The sequence below is a fragment of the Diplodia seriata genome (assembly GCF_021436955.1).
Source record: "Diplodia seriata strain FDS-637 chromosome Unknown scaffold_3, whole genome shotgun sequence".
NCBI classification, from domain to species: Eukaryota; Fungi; Ascomycota; class Dothideomycetes; order Botryosphaeriales; family Botryosphaeriaceae; genus Diplodia; species Diplodia seriata.
Window position 1 is genome coordinate 2,869,953 of NW_027117310.1, and position 15,348 is coordinate 2,885,300.

The window sequence follows — 15,348 nt, forward strand, 5'->3', positions numbered from 1 at the left end:
GTTACTTGAGCAGTGGATTACGACGTCAACGGCCGTGACAGGACATGGTCGAAGCCGAGTCTTACTTTCTTTATTTTCTCTCCCTTTTTTTTGATAACTTTCTCGAGGCGAACATACAAGGCCGAACAATTACGTGGTTTATAGCCGGGTCCGAGGAAGTAAATAAGGAGGCTTTCATTGAGGAGTTTTTGAGACGGCGGACCGCTTTGCTTTTGGGGGCGCTCTGGATCGAGATACCCACATACATGGCTTGAGTCTAGCACGGGTTCAGTTACTTCTACCATAGCGTACACCATCATTGCCCGAGTATTGCACAGTGTTTGATACCATGTTTCAATGACTGTTTCTGTGCCGGCGCGGAACCCGAAACACGAAGGTCCCATGCGGGCCGATGTTCGAGAAGGCAGTAGCCGGAGATAAGCGGCTATGTCAGTGTGCATAGTCGGAGCGTGCTGCCGCTTTCAATCGAGTAAGCTTATGCATGCTCATACAAAGCTGAGTAGAGCCAAGCGCGCAGACTATGAATAGTGGGGGCATCAATTGGTTGGGAGCCCCGGCACCCGGGGCTGCCCTCAGCTCGCGATGCGTAATGCGCACGGCGCGATTGGGCAGCAGAGGGGTGGGCCGGAGACAGTCACCGGCGCAAGCCAGAAGCAATCTAGATCTGGCAATCCAGTGCCTGGCTCGGCCAGTCTGTGGAAGCGGTTTCCGGGAGCCGTGGTAGCCGAAAGCTGCCACACCTCGCTTTACCCCGGATTTCCGTCCGCGCCAGTTGCCAGTGGCGACCGGGACCAAGGCAGTGCTGTACTTTCCTGCAGTCCGAACTGTGCGACCCCAAATAATGCTGCTGCGGCCAGCCGAAGCCGAAGTGAAAAGAAAGAAAAAAAAGGCCGCGGCGCAGTGGCCTCCGACCCGAGCGGGGCGGCATGTTCGGCAGTCATTGTTCGCTTCGCAGCACAAAGCGACCGCGCACGGGTTACGCCGAAGTCGCCGGTGCTCGCGGCCTTTTCGTCCCCGCAAAGGGAGGCTTCTGTGAGGCAAATTCAGGCCGCTAAGACCAAGCTGAGCTGATGCCAGCGCCAGAGCGCGCAGAGTCTCAGACGATGCAGGAGCCGGGAGCGAAGATCAGCGAGCTGTCTCCGAAGCGTCTTGTCTGGCCCTTGGTAATAGCGGCGGCGCAGCCAATTAGCGGCCACTAGAACGGCTTGCTGACACTCGGCTCCGCATCGCTCGCATCCCAGGGCCTTACCTAGGGTCCTGTCTCTAATCAAAAGTCGCCTGCTGCCCTCACCTCCGCCCTCCCGCCTCAGTCCCCAACACCAACTTCTCTCTCACCCTTCCGCCGCACCCGCACTGCCATCCTGCCCCCAAACCCGGATCGAATCCCTCATTTCGACCGCCTTCTTGCCCGCAATGGAGGCGCTTCTTCACCAATCGAGGGCCATGTGTCCGTTTCTGCACAAGACTTCGCCCGCCACCCTGAGGTCGCTGTCCACCTCGACCGCCACTCACAGCGCTTCGACCGGCGGTGGAAGCATGTCCAACCTGCAGCTCATCGCTCGCCGTTGCCCCGTCATGGGCAAGGCCCTCGCTGTGCAAAGCGCCCGCACCGGCAACACCGTTCTTGCTGGCGCCTTCGGCGGCTCCCGTGCCTACCACGCCAAGGTCGGCCACAGGGCCAGACTGCACACTTCCTCCTCCAAGGAGGCCCAGGCCGTTGATGTTGCCTCTGTGCGCCGCGAGAGAGGTACGTCTCAATTGCGTCCGCCGAAGTCGCCGCAGCAGCGATTGGCGCGCTCAATGACGTTAGGATCCTAACATGCAGCGCGTAGTTCCTTTCCCGCAAGGCGCCCACCCTACCAAGGCCACCGCGAGCTCCGCCGCCCAGCAACTTTCCGGCAAGCCGCCCTCGCCGCAGCCTGTCAAGTTTGACTACGAGGGTTTCTACCAGAATGAGCTCGACAAGAAGCACAAGGACAAGTCGTACCGCTACTTCAACAACATCAACCGTCTAGCCAAGGACTTCCCGCGTGCCCACATGGCGACGGAACAGGAGGAGGTGACAGTCTGGTGCTCGAACGATTACCTGGGCATGGGCCGCAACCCGCATGTCCTAAAGAGAATGCACGAGACGCTAGATAAGTACGGAGCCGGAGCTGGCGGCACCAGGAACATTTCTGGCCACAACAAGCACGCTGTTGAGCTGGAGGGCACGATCGCGCAGTTGCATGCGAAGGAGGCTGCATTGGTTTTCTCCTCTTGCTACGTCGCGAACGACGCTACTCTTGCAACTCTCGGCAGCAAGCTCCCCGACTGCGTGATTCTCTCGGACAGCCTCAATCACGCATCGATGATCCAGGGTATTCGTCACTCGGGGGCGAAGAAGATGGTGTTCAAGCACAACGATATGGCCGACCTGGAGACGAAGCTCGCTTCGCTTCCTCCGGACACTCCGAAGATCATCGCTTTTGAGAGCGTTTACAGCATGTGTGGATCCATCGGGCCCATTGAGGAAATTTGCGATCTTGCGGAGAAGTACGGCGCCATTACCTTCTTGGATGAGGTCCATGCCGTCGGCATGTACGGCCCACACGGCGCTGGTGTTGCCGAACACCTGGACTACGAGGCCCATGTTCAGGGCAAGCCAAAGGGCACCATCATGGACCGCATTGACATCATTACCGGCACTCTCGGCAAGGCCTACGGATGCGTTGGTGGCTACATCGCCGGATCTGCCAAGTTCGTTGACGCTATTCGGTCCCTGGCCCCCGGCTTCATCTTCACCACTTCACTTCCTCCGGCAACTATGGCTGGTGCTCAGACTGCGATTGAGTACCAGATGAACTACCAGGGTGACCGCCGCCTTCAACAGCTGCACACTCGCGCCACAAAGGACGCGCTGGCTGAGAAGGACATTCCCGTCATCCCTAACCCCAGCCACATCGTCCCTCTTCTCGTTGGTAATGCCGAGGTGGCCAAGAAGGCTAGCGACATGCTTCTTGAGGAATGGAACATCTATGTCCAGGCCATCAACTACCCGACCGTCCCAGTCGGTCAGGAGCGTCTGCGCGTCACTCCTACTCCCGGCCACACGCGCGAGTACCGCGATCACTTGGTCAAGGCTATCGACAGCGTCTGGACCCAACTCGGTATCAAGCGCACCAGCGAGTGGGCTGCCGAAGGCGGGTTCATTGGCGTTGGCGAGGCGGATAAGGCTCCGGAGGCAGCTCTCTGGACCGATTCCCAGCTCGGCATTGATGGCGTTGTCGAGCAGCTGAAGGCCGGTCAGGGCGCTACTGGCGTCCTCGAGGCTGTTCTTGAGCACGAGAGGAAGCAGACGGCCGGTGCAGTCGCCGCTGCTGCTTAAGAGGCTGATAAGATACCTTTTGGTTAGATCAGGCCCGTCCACTCGTTTCAACTGGGGCCTTGAATAGTTTTGGAGAGATTTTTTCAATATATGATAGCGTTTGGGTTGAGCTCTGCTCCTCAGTACGCTTATTGCAACTCCATTTTCAACCGTGAGACGGCACGTGGTGAATGAGACGCATGCGCGTGCCCGTGAAAATTAATCGTGCAAGCTTTCCCCGCAAAATTGTGCCGCTCTTCTTCCCGTGAATCTAGCGGGTTAATGCATGCAACTTGGTGTGGACAGGGTCTGCTTGCATACGGCTCCCCAAGGACGCTCGTGCATGGCCAATTGGAGTGCAAACGACGGGCGGCAAACCGAAAAACATGAGAAGGTGGAGAGACGGCGTGGAGGTGACGACAGTCGGGGAGCACCCTGGTCGGAGCGCGCGAGGCCTTGGCGAGAAACGTCGCGCCGGCTTTCACCAGCGCGACAACTTCAGCATCGCCCGCAACCCGCCCCCGCCGACCCTCGCGGCTGCAACGTTTGTTTCTTTCTTCCCTCCACCTTTTTCTCCCGTACTTTGTCGTCGCCCGAGGGTCCCACCATCGCTGCCCCCCCGGCGCAGCGCCACAGCCGACGCATATCGCAGCTCCAGTTTGTTCGAGCTTTTGAGCCTCACTCACCACTTTGAATGCGCACCACGGCCTCTCTCACCATCAGCCCGCCGCAAGGCTAGCTCTACCCACACCCACCTTCGACAATGCCGCCGCCCATCAAGCGCAAGCGGTCCGAACGCGGTCCCTACAACTCGCAGGACGTCGGCGACGGCGCCGGACCGCGGCCGTCGCCCCACCGGCCGCAGAACCTCAACCTCGCGCAGCAGAACCAGTACGCCGGCAATGGCGGAGGTCGGGGCGGTCGAGGCGGAGGAGCACGACGCGAGAGCCGTGGAGGAGGCAACAGCAGCGGAGGCAACAGCAGCGGTACGCGCGGTGGCCGCGGTGAGCGAGAAGCCGGCAGCCCGGTGACCACCACTACTACTGGCGGTGACTCTAACGCGCAGTCTCCAGTCTCGAGGGCCAGCCCGGCCTCATTTTCCAGGCCGGAGAACAACCCGCCGTCGCCGACCTTGACGCGCCCGCCGTCGGCGCAGGCGGCTACGCCTCGGCCTGCTACGCCCCAGGACCATCCGCGTCCTGCTGCGCCGGCACCGCCGCCGCAACCAGTGTTGCTGCAGAAGGCTCCCGCGCCGAAGCCGCCGATCAAGTTCGTGTACAAGTACATAACGGATGAGCACAAGGCGGTGTGGAGAACGTCTGGGAGGAAGGCGGTCTTGGACGCTGCGGTGCAGGCGCAAGAGAAGGAAGATTTTCTGACGCAGAGCACAATCTTCCAAGAGATCATCAGAGCCGGATTGGACGACAGGATAGACCCGGCCGATGCGGGACGCGTTGTCAAGGAAGTATTGGCGGAGGCCGGAGACGCCGCTACAGAGAACGCTTCCATGTTCCTCGACACCGTTGCGGTTTCCACCAGCATGGACCATGTTACACGCGGCCTTTGGGACCTTCTCGTTGCGACAGGAATCTCGCCTATGCAGATGAAAGAAGAGCTGGACATACCGCAGCTGCAAGAGTTGGGCATGGTCCGGAAGACTTTCGAGAGGATGGGCACCCGCATGGCAACGAACCAGCTTTACCGCCAATCCAACTACAACTTGCTCCGTGAGGAATCCGAAGGATACGCCAAACTGATGACCGAGTACTTCACCACCTCTAACAACGAGGAACCGACCTGGACCGCCGCTGCCGCCGCTTTTCAACGCGTAAAGGCCCTGATTGGTGCCTTTGACCTGGACGTTGGACGCGCTCTGGATGTGACTCTGGACGTTTTCGCCAACCTTATGATAAGACACTATCGCTTCTTCGTCAAGTTTATGCGTGCGAGTTCGTGGTGGCCGGAGGAGAAATCGTACGAAAACATTGAATGGGAAACCCTTGGAATTGACTCTCTACCGAGATGGGCACAACCTGGAGCTTCCGGACACCAGCACACGGAGAAGGATGTGGAGGAAATAGCGGAACTGTGCGAAGCAAGAGACCAAAGGTTCTGGCAACGTGTACGGGAAGTAGGTTTGGAAGCTTTCTTTGAGCTTGGCGGACGCCGGATCATGAAGGGTGAGGTGACCTTGGAGTCTGGAGAGTCCGTTGCGGAGAGACTCGAGAAGATTGAGAAGGAAAGAGGGATGAGGGATGGGTCGAAGCCTGAGGACATGACGGAAGCCGTGTTCAACAAGGAGTGGATGGCGGTAACCAAGACTCTCCCACCGCCTGGAAACCGTGTGGCTGCACAACTGCTCGGGTTCAAGCTCCGTTTCTACGCCTCCTCTGCCAGGGACTTTGAGGATAGATTTCCAGAGAACCTCGTCTTCCTTGCGGCCCTGTTGATCAAGATCGGCTTCATCTCCCTGCGCGACTTATACCCCCACCTCTATCCTGCGGACAAAGACATGGCTGTTGTGAAGGAGAAGTTGATGAAGGAGAAGGAGGAACGTGAGAGAAAGAGTAAACCTGGTGGTGGTCAGATGAATGCCCTTGCAATGGCAGGAGCTTTGGCAGACGACACAATCCCGGCACCCACAGCAGCCTCGAGGCTACGCGAGGTTGAAAGCAGCAGAGCCTCTTCGGTGAAACCAGAAGACAAGGCCGGCACACCAAAATCTGACAAGCCTGAGGAGATGACGAAGGAAGAGCTGTTGGGCGAGCCCACCGACCAGAAGATTGCTCTGCTTAAGAGTTTGCTTTGCATCGGCGCCATTCCAGAATCTCTCTACATCCTTGGAAAGTTTCCTTGGTTGATGGATGTTCACCCTGACTTGCCGGAATACATTCACCGGATATTGCACCACAGTATCCACAAGGTCTATAACGCCCTACGCCCCATGCAAGGCCATGACCAAGTCAGGCTTGTGAAGAAGGCGGAAGTCGAGAAGGGTGGAGCTGAGAAGGGGGAACTGAAGAGTACCGATCCCCCACCTCGCAGGACGTTGCGCTGGGCTTCGGTCGAGAAGCAGGGCTCTCACAACGACTCGCAGATAGTCGACTACCGGTTCTATTGGGAAGATTGGTCGAACAATGTCCCCATCTGCCAGACGGTCGATGATGTTTTCCTTCTCTGCAGCTCTTTCCTCAATTTCTCTGGAGTCAAGATTGGCCAAGATCCTGCCCTACTGACGAAGCTGGCACGTATTGGCAAATGGAGCTTGGCGAAGGACGATTCAGACGCGAATTACACCCGCTGGATTGACCTCTCGAAGAGACTATTGGTTCCGGCCCTCAGCTTGACGAAGGCCAATCCTGGCGTCGTCAACGAAGTCTTCGATTTGCTGAAGCTCTTCTCCACATCCACTCGGTACTCCATTTATGCGGAATGGTACACTGGGCAGATCTCGAGATCACCTGACATCAAGTCGGCCTTCGACCAATCAACTGCGGAGACAAAAGATGTATTGAAGCGTATCAGCAAGACCAACACAAAGCAGATGGCAAGAGCACTTGCGAAGGTTGCCTACGCATCTCCGGGTATCGTCTTCAAGGTTGCTCTGAACCAGATCGAGTCCTACGATAACCTTGTTCAAGTCATTGTGGAGTGCGGCCGGTACTTTACCTACCTCGGCTACGATGTCCTGACATGGTCTCTTATGAGCTCCCTTGGTGGAAAGGGCCGCTCCCGTCAACAAGACGACGGCATGCTCACCAGCCGCTGGCTGCAGTCCCTCTCTTTCTTCGCAGGCAGCGTCTTCAAGCGCTACACTGTCATGAACGCCACGCCAATCCTCCAGTACGTGACATATCAGCTCAAGAACGGCAATACCACCGACTTGGATGTTTTGGAGCAGATCATGACGCAAATGACCGGTATTCCTGTCGAGCCTACATTCACGGACAACCAGCTGCAAGGCATGGCCGGCGGCGACCTTCTCCAAGCTCAGATTCTGGAGCAAATTCAGGACTTCCGAAACCAGCCCGGCTTCAAGGGACCTGCGAAGCGGCTGTTGAGAGCTCTGGTCGAGCCAGGTCTGGCCGGACAGTTGCTCATTGCTATCGCGCAGGAGCGCCAGCTGTTCCCTCATTCTGAGCTAATCGCTGACGCGCCCCTGAAGGTTGTCGGGGTGAACATGGATAGGCTTACTAGGATCTTCTTCCAGTACCTCGAGGCTCTCAGGTCTAACCTCGCCGTCAAGGACTTCGACGCAGCGATTCCTGACGTCGTTTCCCTTATGTCCGAGTTTGGTATCGATGCGAATATTGCATTTGCAGTTTCTAGACAGAGCCTTTCGCAAGCTGTTTTGGACGACTTGGCGGCGGCAGAAGAAGAGAAGAAGCAGAGGGATGAACAGGAAAAGGTCAAAGAGGACACGAAGGAAGAGTCGAAGAACGAAGAGCAAGGGAAGCCGGCAGCGAATGGAGATGTCGACATGGCTGATGCTCCTGAAAACGGCCAAGAGGCGGGTGCTGAGAAGAACGAAGAGGTCAAGGAAGAGGCGGCCATCAAGGAGGAAGCAGGAGAGAAAGAAGAAGCTGCTATCAGCGCTCCGACACCTGTGCCATCCACGCCAGCACCTCCGACCGTGGAAGAGACCACGCCTCCTGCGATCAAAGACCTAATGGACAGGCTGAGGACAGCCCTACCAGAGGACTTTGAGGACAAGATGAGCCTTTCTTTCTACGCGACTTTCTGGCAACTCTCTCTCAACGACATGTCTGTTCCTACCCAGGTTTACGAAGACGAGATTAAGAACCTGCAAAAGAAGATCACCGCCGTCGTTTCAGACCGATCGGATGTGTCTGTTGCAGGGATCAAGAAGAGGGATGCGAAAAAGAAGGAACTAAATGATCTTCAAGATCGTTTAAGGGCTGAGATGAAGGTCCAGGTGCAAACATACTCAATGGTCCGCGCTCGCCTGCAGAAAGAAAAGGCCCACTGGTTTGCTCATCACAAGCTCGCTATGAGCCCGGCCCTTCACGACTACATCATCCAGGAATGTTTCCTTCCCCGTCTGATCCTCTCGCAGTTCGATGCGCAGTACGTCTTCAAGATGCTCATCTACCTTCACGGTGCTGGTACTCCTGGTTTCCGCACGATGTTCCTGATCGATCGGATTCTCAGGGAGAAGCAGCTAACGTCGCTCATCTTCATTTGCACCCCTCACGAAGTTAGCAATCTGGGTCATTTCTTGAACCTGCTTCTTCTAGAGCTCGGCAAGTGGCATGCCGACTCGGCAATCTACGAGAGAACAGCCTACGGCGCCAAGAAGGACCTTCCTGGCTTCGGTCGCAAGTTCAATGATAGGCAACCGGAAGTCTTCCTTACCTACGAAGATTTCCGGCGCCTGCTCTACAAGTGGCATGTCAGCATCAATAATGCTCTCAAGGCCTGTCTTTCTGGCGGCGAGTACATGCATATTCGCAACGCCATCATCCTCCTCAAGGTCATCTCTCACAACTTCCCTCGTATCAACTTCATGGGCAAGCAACAGCTTGAGTGCATCGTGAAGCTGTCGAGGGAGGACCCCAGAGGCGACTTGAAGCTGGCGGCAGCATCGCTCATTGGTGATCTCAAGAAGAAGGAGGGCGAGTGGATGCTCCCTCAGGCTTTCAAGCTGGTGGGTCCAACATATGACCCGTCACTCGATCGTTACATTATGATTAATGATGAGCAGGCCGACCCAAACGCGCCGCAGAAGCCCAACAGTCGCGCTACTACCGAAGGTGCGAGCACGCCGCAGCCTGGTCAGGCTAAGCTCAACGCGTCCGCTACGGAATTCAAGCCCACTCAACAATCGTAAGTTGCCTTCGCTCTCGCCATAGCGCATTCGAATCGTGACATATCTGACAATCCGGCAGCAATGGCGTCACACCAAATGGCATGAAGGGTGAAAAGGACGCCGAAGATGGTGAGATCGGCGATGTGAAGGACAGGACCGATCAAGTAACGGTTTCGGTGGCCGGAGGAGAGAGGGACATGGCTTCGGATTCAAAGGCCAGCACACCTGGGCCGTCGTCATCGCAGCTTCCGAGCAGAGGACCTCACACGGACTCCAAACCTTCGACCCCTGTCCCTTCACACGGCCAAGGTCCGTCACGCCCGGATACGGGAAGGGGCCCGCCGCCTACTACAGCTGGCGGACGTCTGCCCCATGCCCTTCCAAACCGGCCTGACACGCAGCCCGCAAGGGGTCGTATGGGTGACAGACAGGATCGTCCACCAAGACACGATGGACGGGGTCCGCCTAATCATGACTACGGCCGTCTTGAGCGCCCGGGAGATATGCCTCGAGACTTCCCTGATCGGACAAGGGATGGATCTTTGGGTCGCCGACCCCGTAGCAGGAGTCCAGGCTCGACTCACATGGACCGAGACCGCCGTGATCCTCAATGGCAAGGACCGAGGGAAGTGTGGGAGGATGATCGGGGGCGGCCGCTCCCGCGAGACTCTCGCCAAGGTGTGAGAGCGCCTCCGCAGTGGAACGAACCTCCTTCGCGGAGCAGGCCTTTTGACTCGCCTAGTGATGGTCAGCGCGGCCGTCCCCCATACGACCAGCAGAGCCAGCCTGGAGATGGACGCAACTGGCAGTCTGGACCGATGCCTCCGCCCTCTGCAGGGCCGTACCAACACCCCGACCGTGCAGGCAGGTTTGGCGAACGCGGGCCCCCAGGCCAGCTTCCTGACAGACCATCTGGGCCCGCAGATCGCACTGCCATGAACCCAGACCGTGCGGCTCTAATCGATGCCGATGTTGGACCGCGTCGTCCTGAGAGATTTGGTCCCGAGAGGGACAGCCGTCGCGACAGAGGCTCAAGGCCTCATTCTCCTCGACGTGTGGACGAGCGCCCGCCAGCATTCCCTCCTCGCGACGACTACCGCGAAGAGCGCGTACCTTCCGGCCAAGATAGGCTGCCACCCACTTACCCGTCCAGCCGTGATCGCCGAGATGATCCTAACTCGATCCCACCCACTGGACCCCGCAGCGACCGTCCAAGCAGAAGTGAGTACCCTGGGCCTTCGGCACCCCGTGGTGGAAGGGAGCTCTTCGAACCCTCCGCCCCACGACCGCCTCCGGCGGATCCGAACCACGGCCGTCTCAACCAGGACTTTATGCCATCGCGCTCTTCTGATCCGAGCTACGGTCGCCTCAATGCTCCAGATGCGCCCTCAGGCCCTCGTGGCAGAGGTGGGGCCGGTCGTGGCAGGAACCAGCCCGGCTCGGTTCCTCAGTCTCCTATCAGCGAGCGCGGTCCCCCTCTGGGACCTAATGCTGATAGAAGGGGTCATCGGGACTCGTTCGACCACGGCCCTCCAACGCCATCGGGTGACGGCCCTGACACGTCGGGCATTCATCCCGATCGCTTGAGACAGATTCCTGGTGCACAAAACGACATACCCGCCCCACCCTCTTCATTCCCTCCTCCATCCGGGCCTCGCGGATCTCATAGACAACAGCCGTCTGCCAGTGGTTCCGACTTTCCAATGGCAAATGCCCGTAACCCTCCCACCGGGCCAGCTTCCTCTTCAGAGCGTCGCCATGAAGATAAGCGCTTCGCCGGCATCAACAACATGCTCCAGCAGAGCCAAAGCTCGCCCAGTGGCTACCGCAACGACACCGGACCCTCGTCCTCCGATCGCGGTGCCTCGATCCGCGGTCGCGCCGGCGGTGGACGTCCTGGCAGCACAAACTCGCCCGCGGCTTCCCAACCTAGCACGCCGATTCCACCTCATCTAGACGCGCCGCCTCGCGGTGGCGACGGGCGGCCCGACCTCTTACCCAGAGGACCTGGCGGCAGCGGCGGCGGGGGAGATCTCCCTCCAGCTGGAGACGACCGTGACCATCGCGGCGGACGTCGCGGTGAACGTAGCGAGCGCCGCTCTGGTCGTCACAGGTCGACCAGCCCACGGGAATCGTCGTCGCGCCGCAGCGGAGCGGAAGATTCCAAGCGTGGCGGACCACCATCGTCTTCGATGACGGACGTCGGGCCGCCCATGGCACCGTCGTCGTCTCACATGGCGCCGAGAGATAGCAGCAGCAGGCGCAGCGGAAGGGGCGGCGGCAGCGATGAGAGGGAGGGTGGCAGCAGCAGCGGCCATCATCGCGACAGCAGGAGGAGCATGCGCGGCAGCGACGGCGGTGGATGGGGTGGCGGCGGCGAGCATCACGACGGCGGCGGCAGTGGCATGCCTAGCGGACCATACGGAGGACCACCGAACGGAGAAGGTGGCGGCAGCGGACGCAGCATGCGCAACGGGCCTGGTGATGGCAGCGGCAGGAGCAGAGAGCCGCGCGAGCTTCGCGAGCCTCGTGAAGGCAGGGAGAGCAGGGACAGCCGTGGTGGTACCGGCTCCGAGAGGGAGCCGAGGGAGTCGAGGGATAGAAAGAGGAACAGGGGCGGTGGAGACCTGGATGTTGGACCGCACGCTGGTGCGGAAACCGGCGGCGGTGGTGGCAGTGGTGGTTCTGGAGGCAGCAGCAGCAAAAGGCCGAGGAGGGGCAGGGGTGGGGATGAGAGGGATGGTGGCGGCAGGGGAGAGAGGGTGTGATTTGGATTTGATTGATTCTCTTTCTGCTCACCGGAAGGCATCATGGGCAACGGCATTCTTGCGAGGCAGGATAGCGATTCGGGCGAGCGATGCAAGGTTCAAAAGAATGTGGTGGTTTTTCTTTTCTTTTCTTCTCTCAAGGGGGGTTTCCGGCCTATCATACTCTTGATGCGGCTTTCGACTTCCTTGTCCACTTCACCTTTTCCGTTTTCTCTTGTCTTTCTTCCTCTTCAATCTTCTTCCTCTTTCAAGGATCAGACGGGCTGAGCACAACACATGCATTGGTGGGCGCATATTTGTGGATTAGGGCTTTCCCTTCTTCTTTTTTGCTTACTACTTCTACTACTACTACGACTACTTTTCGCTTCTCCGGCTGCAGATCTAGCTAGCTAGGGGCTTGGAGCAGATGATGAAGGGAGGGAAGACGGTGAAAATGTTAGAGTAGTTCGATATGGAGAACAGAAGAGCGGAAATAATGAACAGATGAGAGGAAAGTCGCCGCATCTAGATGCAAGTGGGTGGGGTGTGTCACGAGCGCAGCCTCCCTCCCATCACGTCAGCTTGTTGCCCGACTTGCGGGGCACATGGCTGCCTTGGGGATGAGGCTCTTCGCGTGAAACGGTTCGTGAGGCTGGATGTGGGGTGCCTGATCTGGTTTTTGTGCATGACCAGAGGGCGGAGCTTCAGTGGGCGGTCGTGCAGGAAAACCCACGTCGGCTAGTCGGCTTAGTGTGATATGTGCGTGGAGGGCGACGCGGCTCAAATGGTATGCGGCTTAATTGGCTTATCGATTAGGATCAGACCGTGTGGCTGCGCTAATGCAGGTTTCCCGCCATGTGGACCAATCAAGGCGGGCGAGCAACGTCTAAATGGAAGACGTTATTATTATTTTCACGATTGATGGTTACTCGGAAAGCGTTGACCGGTCAGTCCTTACGGATAGCATTCCTTCACAATCTACGACATAGTGAGCTGTTGCGAAGCGGGCACCGGTCGGCGTGTGGCGGCCTCCCACGCAAGTGCGCACTACCGGCATTGGACAGACAGCCTTTCGCCCTGGCCTCGCCGACCGTCGGCAAGCCACGCATGGTGAATGCGGCCTTTTCGGTGGTTTCGTTCACGATTAGGGTTGAAATTCCCAACCAGTGGAGTTGTGGAGAGCCATATGTACGACCGCTCAAGAGCCGCATTGTTAGCCTTGCATACACTTCCGTGTGCTATAAAGAAGTCGGAGGGACTCCACCGTTGAGCCCCCTTCTAGCCGAGGTGTGTTTTACGAATGGTCGCCAGCTTGCCATACTCTTGCTTGTTGCAGCCTGCGCCGACGGCCCTGACGCCCGCCCTTTCTCGCAAACAGGGCAATCGTTGCCCATCACCCGGAGCGGCCACTACCCGCACATGGCAGTCGATCGAGGACTGAAACGAGAGATGCTGTGCTGGAGCAAGAGCCGGAGGATTGGCAGTGCAGGCCTTCAGTGGCCTCGCTTGCGAGCTGTTGGTTTTTCGGGAACCGGCGCCCTGGCGCCCTCCGCACCTTCAACTCCGCCTCAGTCCCCATCATCGACACCTCACACGAATCAACCGCAAATGCTCACGAAGCCCCATCGTCCAAAAACCAGCGCCACCCGATTTGCGCCTTACTTGGCTCCTTTCTCCCGCAAAATCCGCCTTGCCGTCGCCCTTCTAGATTGAGCCGCTGCGCAATATCGCCCTCGCGCGACCACATGCGACGCAATCCTGGCCGTCGCCCTTCTGCGCCCTCCGACTTGTCGTCACGACCGCCCTCGTCGGTCCAATAACCGCACACCATGAGTCCTCCTCGTCTGTTTAGCGCTGCGGCGCTGGTTTTCCTCGATACTACTGCTGGTTTCTCTGTATTCTCGTAGCTCCAAACTGCGCACTTTGCCCTTTTGCGCGAGCATGTCGGGCGTCGAGAGACGTATTTTAGCTGGGAAAAATGGCCGGCGAAAGAGATTCCGCATCAAACGGTCTTCTTTGGCTGCTCAACTCACTGCCTTGAGCGTTGCGAGACTTTTGTTGCAAACCGACCATATCACCTACGCTGTATAAGCACTTTCCTGAAGAAGCCATGTCTCCTCACACTTACCCTTACCCTCACCCTCACCCTACCTCCAACGCCAACCATGGCCAGTACAACCTTCTCAAACAGTACGCGCCAAAGTGGAATGGCAGCCTTTTGGAGGCCCATGCCGACGCTTTTGACCCTACTGCTTCCCGCGGCATATCCCAATGCGGCATTCACCACAGTTCTCATCCCCACCTCCACGACCCCACCATCATCAACCCCCCCGCACGGGGGCCCTACCCCTCCCCTCCCTCATCCGCCGGCTTTCCTTCGCCCGAGCAGCCGCGCACCGCAAACCTCCACCGTCCGCACGTCGCACGACCAGCTCGGGCTTCGCCGCCGCAGTCCAGGACCTCGTCTTCGGCAAACAACAGCGAGGACCTGCGGTGCTGCGGCAAGCAGTACGGCTCCAAATACACGTTCGACCGGCATCGGCGCGAAAGCAAGACGTGCCCGTTCGGCGACGGCGGCCGCGAGTTCCACTGCTACCTGTGCGCCACGCGGCCGTTCGGGCGGCGGACCACGCTCAAGCAGCACGTCCGGGAGGTGCACCGCATGTCCAAGGACGAGGCGGAGAAGTGGGTCGACACTTGGTACCAGCGTTACGGCCACGAGAACGACTACCCGGACGCCATGGTGGGGTTGGAGCCGACGAGAGGCGCGTGGTGATCAGTTCCTTGCTCTTTCTTTCTTTTTTTCTTCCTTCTTCTTCTTCATGGCGTTACTGCACACTCTTTTTTCCGTGTTCACCTGTATGATACCCCCTGGTTGTGTGTACTCTCACTTCTCTTTCTTTCTTTTGTTTGATTCCGCTCATTGTTGTTTCCTTGTGCTTGCCCGAGTTCGACGTGGAGATGGAGACGACGGATGTCGACTTATCGGAAGATGGGGAGAGGTGGGCGCGGCCGGGCTTTATCGAGTGGTGCTGGGCCGCGCTAAATACCCGAGCGACGTTGAGGTGCGGGGGTGTGCACGATAGCAGGGATCGGGATTGCAGGATTGGATCGGTTCGATTCCTCGAGCCCTTGCTTTATCATGTACGCATCTGGAAGGCTACTACTGCACGATTGGCGTAAGCGAATTGATGAATTTAAGACCGACTGTGTTTTTGTCCCGCGTAAGACCCCAAGCCATCTCCGGTCTTCCGATAAACGTGGCAGCCACGAATGCCTCATCACGCATTTCAGAAGTCTGATGGTGTCCGAGGAGTCATAATCGAGCCTCTTTCATCTGTTGAAATATTTTCGGTGCTACGAGGTTAACCACCATGGTCTATATAAACTTCGCCCCAGACGCAATACAACAAGATGTTTCTGCG

At 58.1% G+C, this 15,348-nt stretch overlaps 3 protein-coding genes across 3 annotated transcripts; all 3 read left to right on the plus strand.

Moving 5' to 3' along the window:
* Positions 1–1,413: 1,413 nt before the first annotated feature.
* ALV1 (5-aminolevulinate synthase, mitochondrial) lies at positions 1,414–3,367 on the plus strand (the record flags this gene model as incomplete). The annotated part of the gene is made up of 2 exons (XM_066775035.1): positions 1,414–1,747; positions 1,833–3,367. 2 exons carry the CDS (start codon positions 1,414–1,416, stop codon positions 3,365–3,367), a joined length of 1,869 nt encoding a protein of 622 aa, XP_066635154.1.
* Positions 3,368–4,109: 742 nt separating this feature from the next.
* Positions 4,110–9,600, plus strand: RLR1 (THO2 plays a role in transcriptional elongation; the record flags this gene model as incomplete). The annotated part of the gene is made up of 3 exons (XM_066775036.1): positions 4,110–9,193; positions 9,256–9,485; positions 9,578–9,600. 3 exons carry the CDS (start codon positions 4,110–4,112, stop codon positions 9,598–9,600), a joined length of 5,337 nt encoding a protein of 1,778 aa, XP_066635155.1.
* A 4,488-nt stretch (positions 9,601–14,088) lies between these two features.
* Positions 14,089–14,699, plus strand: SLS55_003565 (uncharacterized protein; the record flags this gene model as incomplete). Its single annotated transcript, XM_066775037.1, has 2 exons — positions 14,089–14,095; positions 14,356–14,699. 2 exons carry the CDS (start codon positions 14,089–14,091, stop codon positions 14,697–14,699), a joined length of 351 nt encoding a protein of 116 aa, XP_066635156.1.
* Between the last annotated feature and the right edge of the window lie 649 nt (positions 14,700–15,348).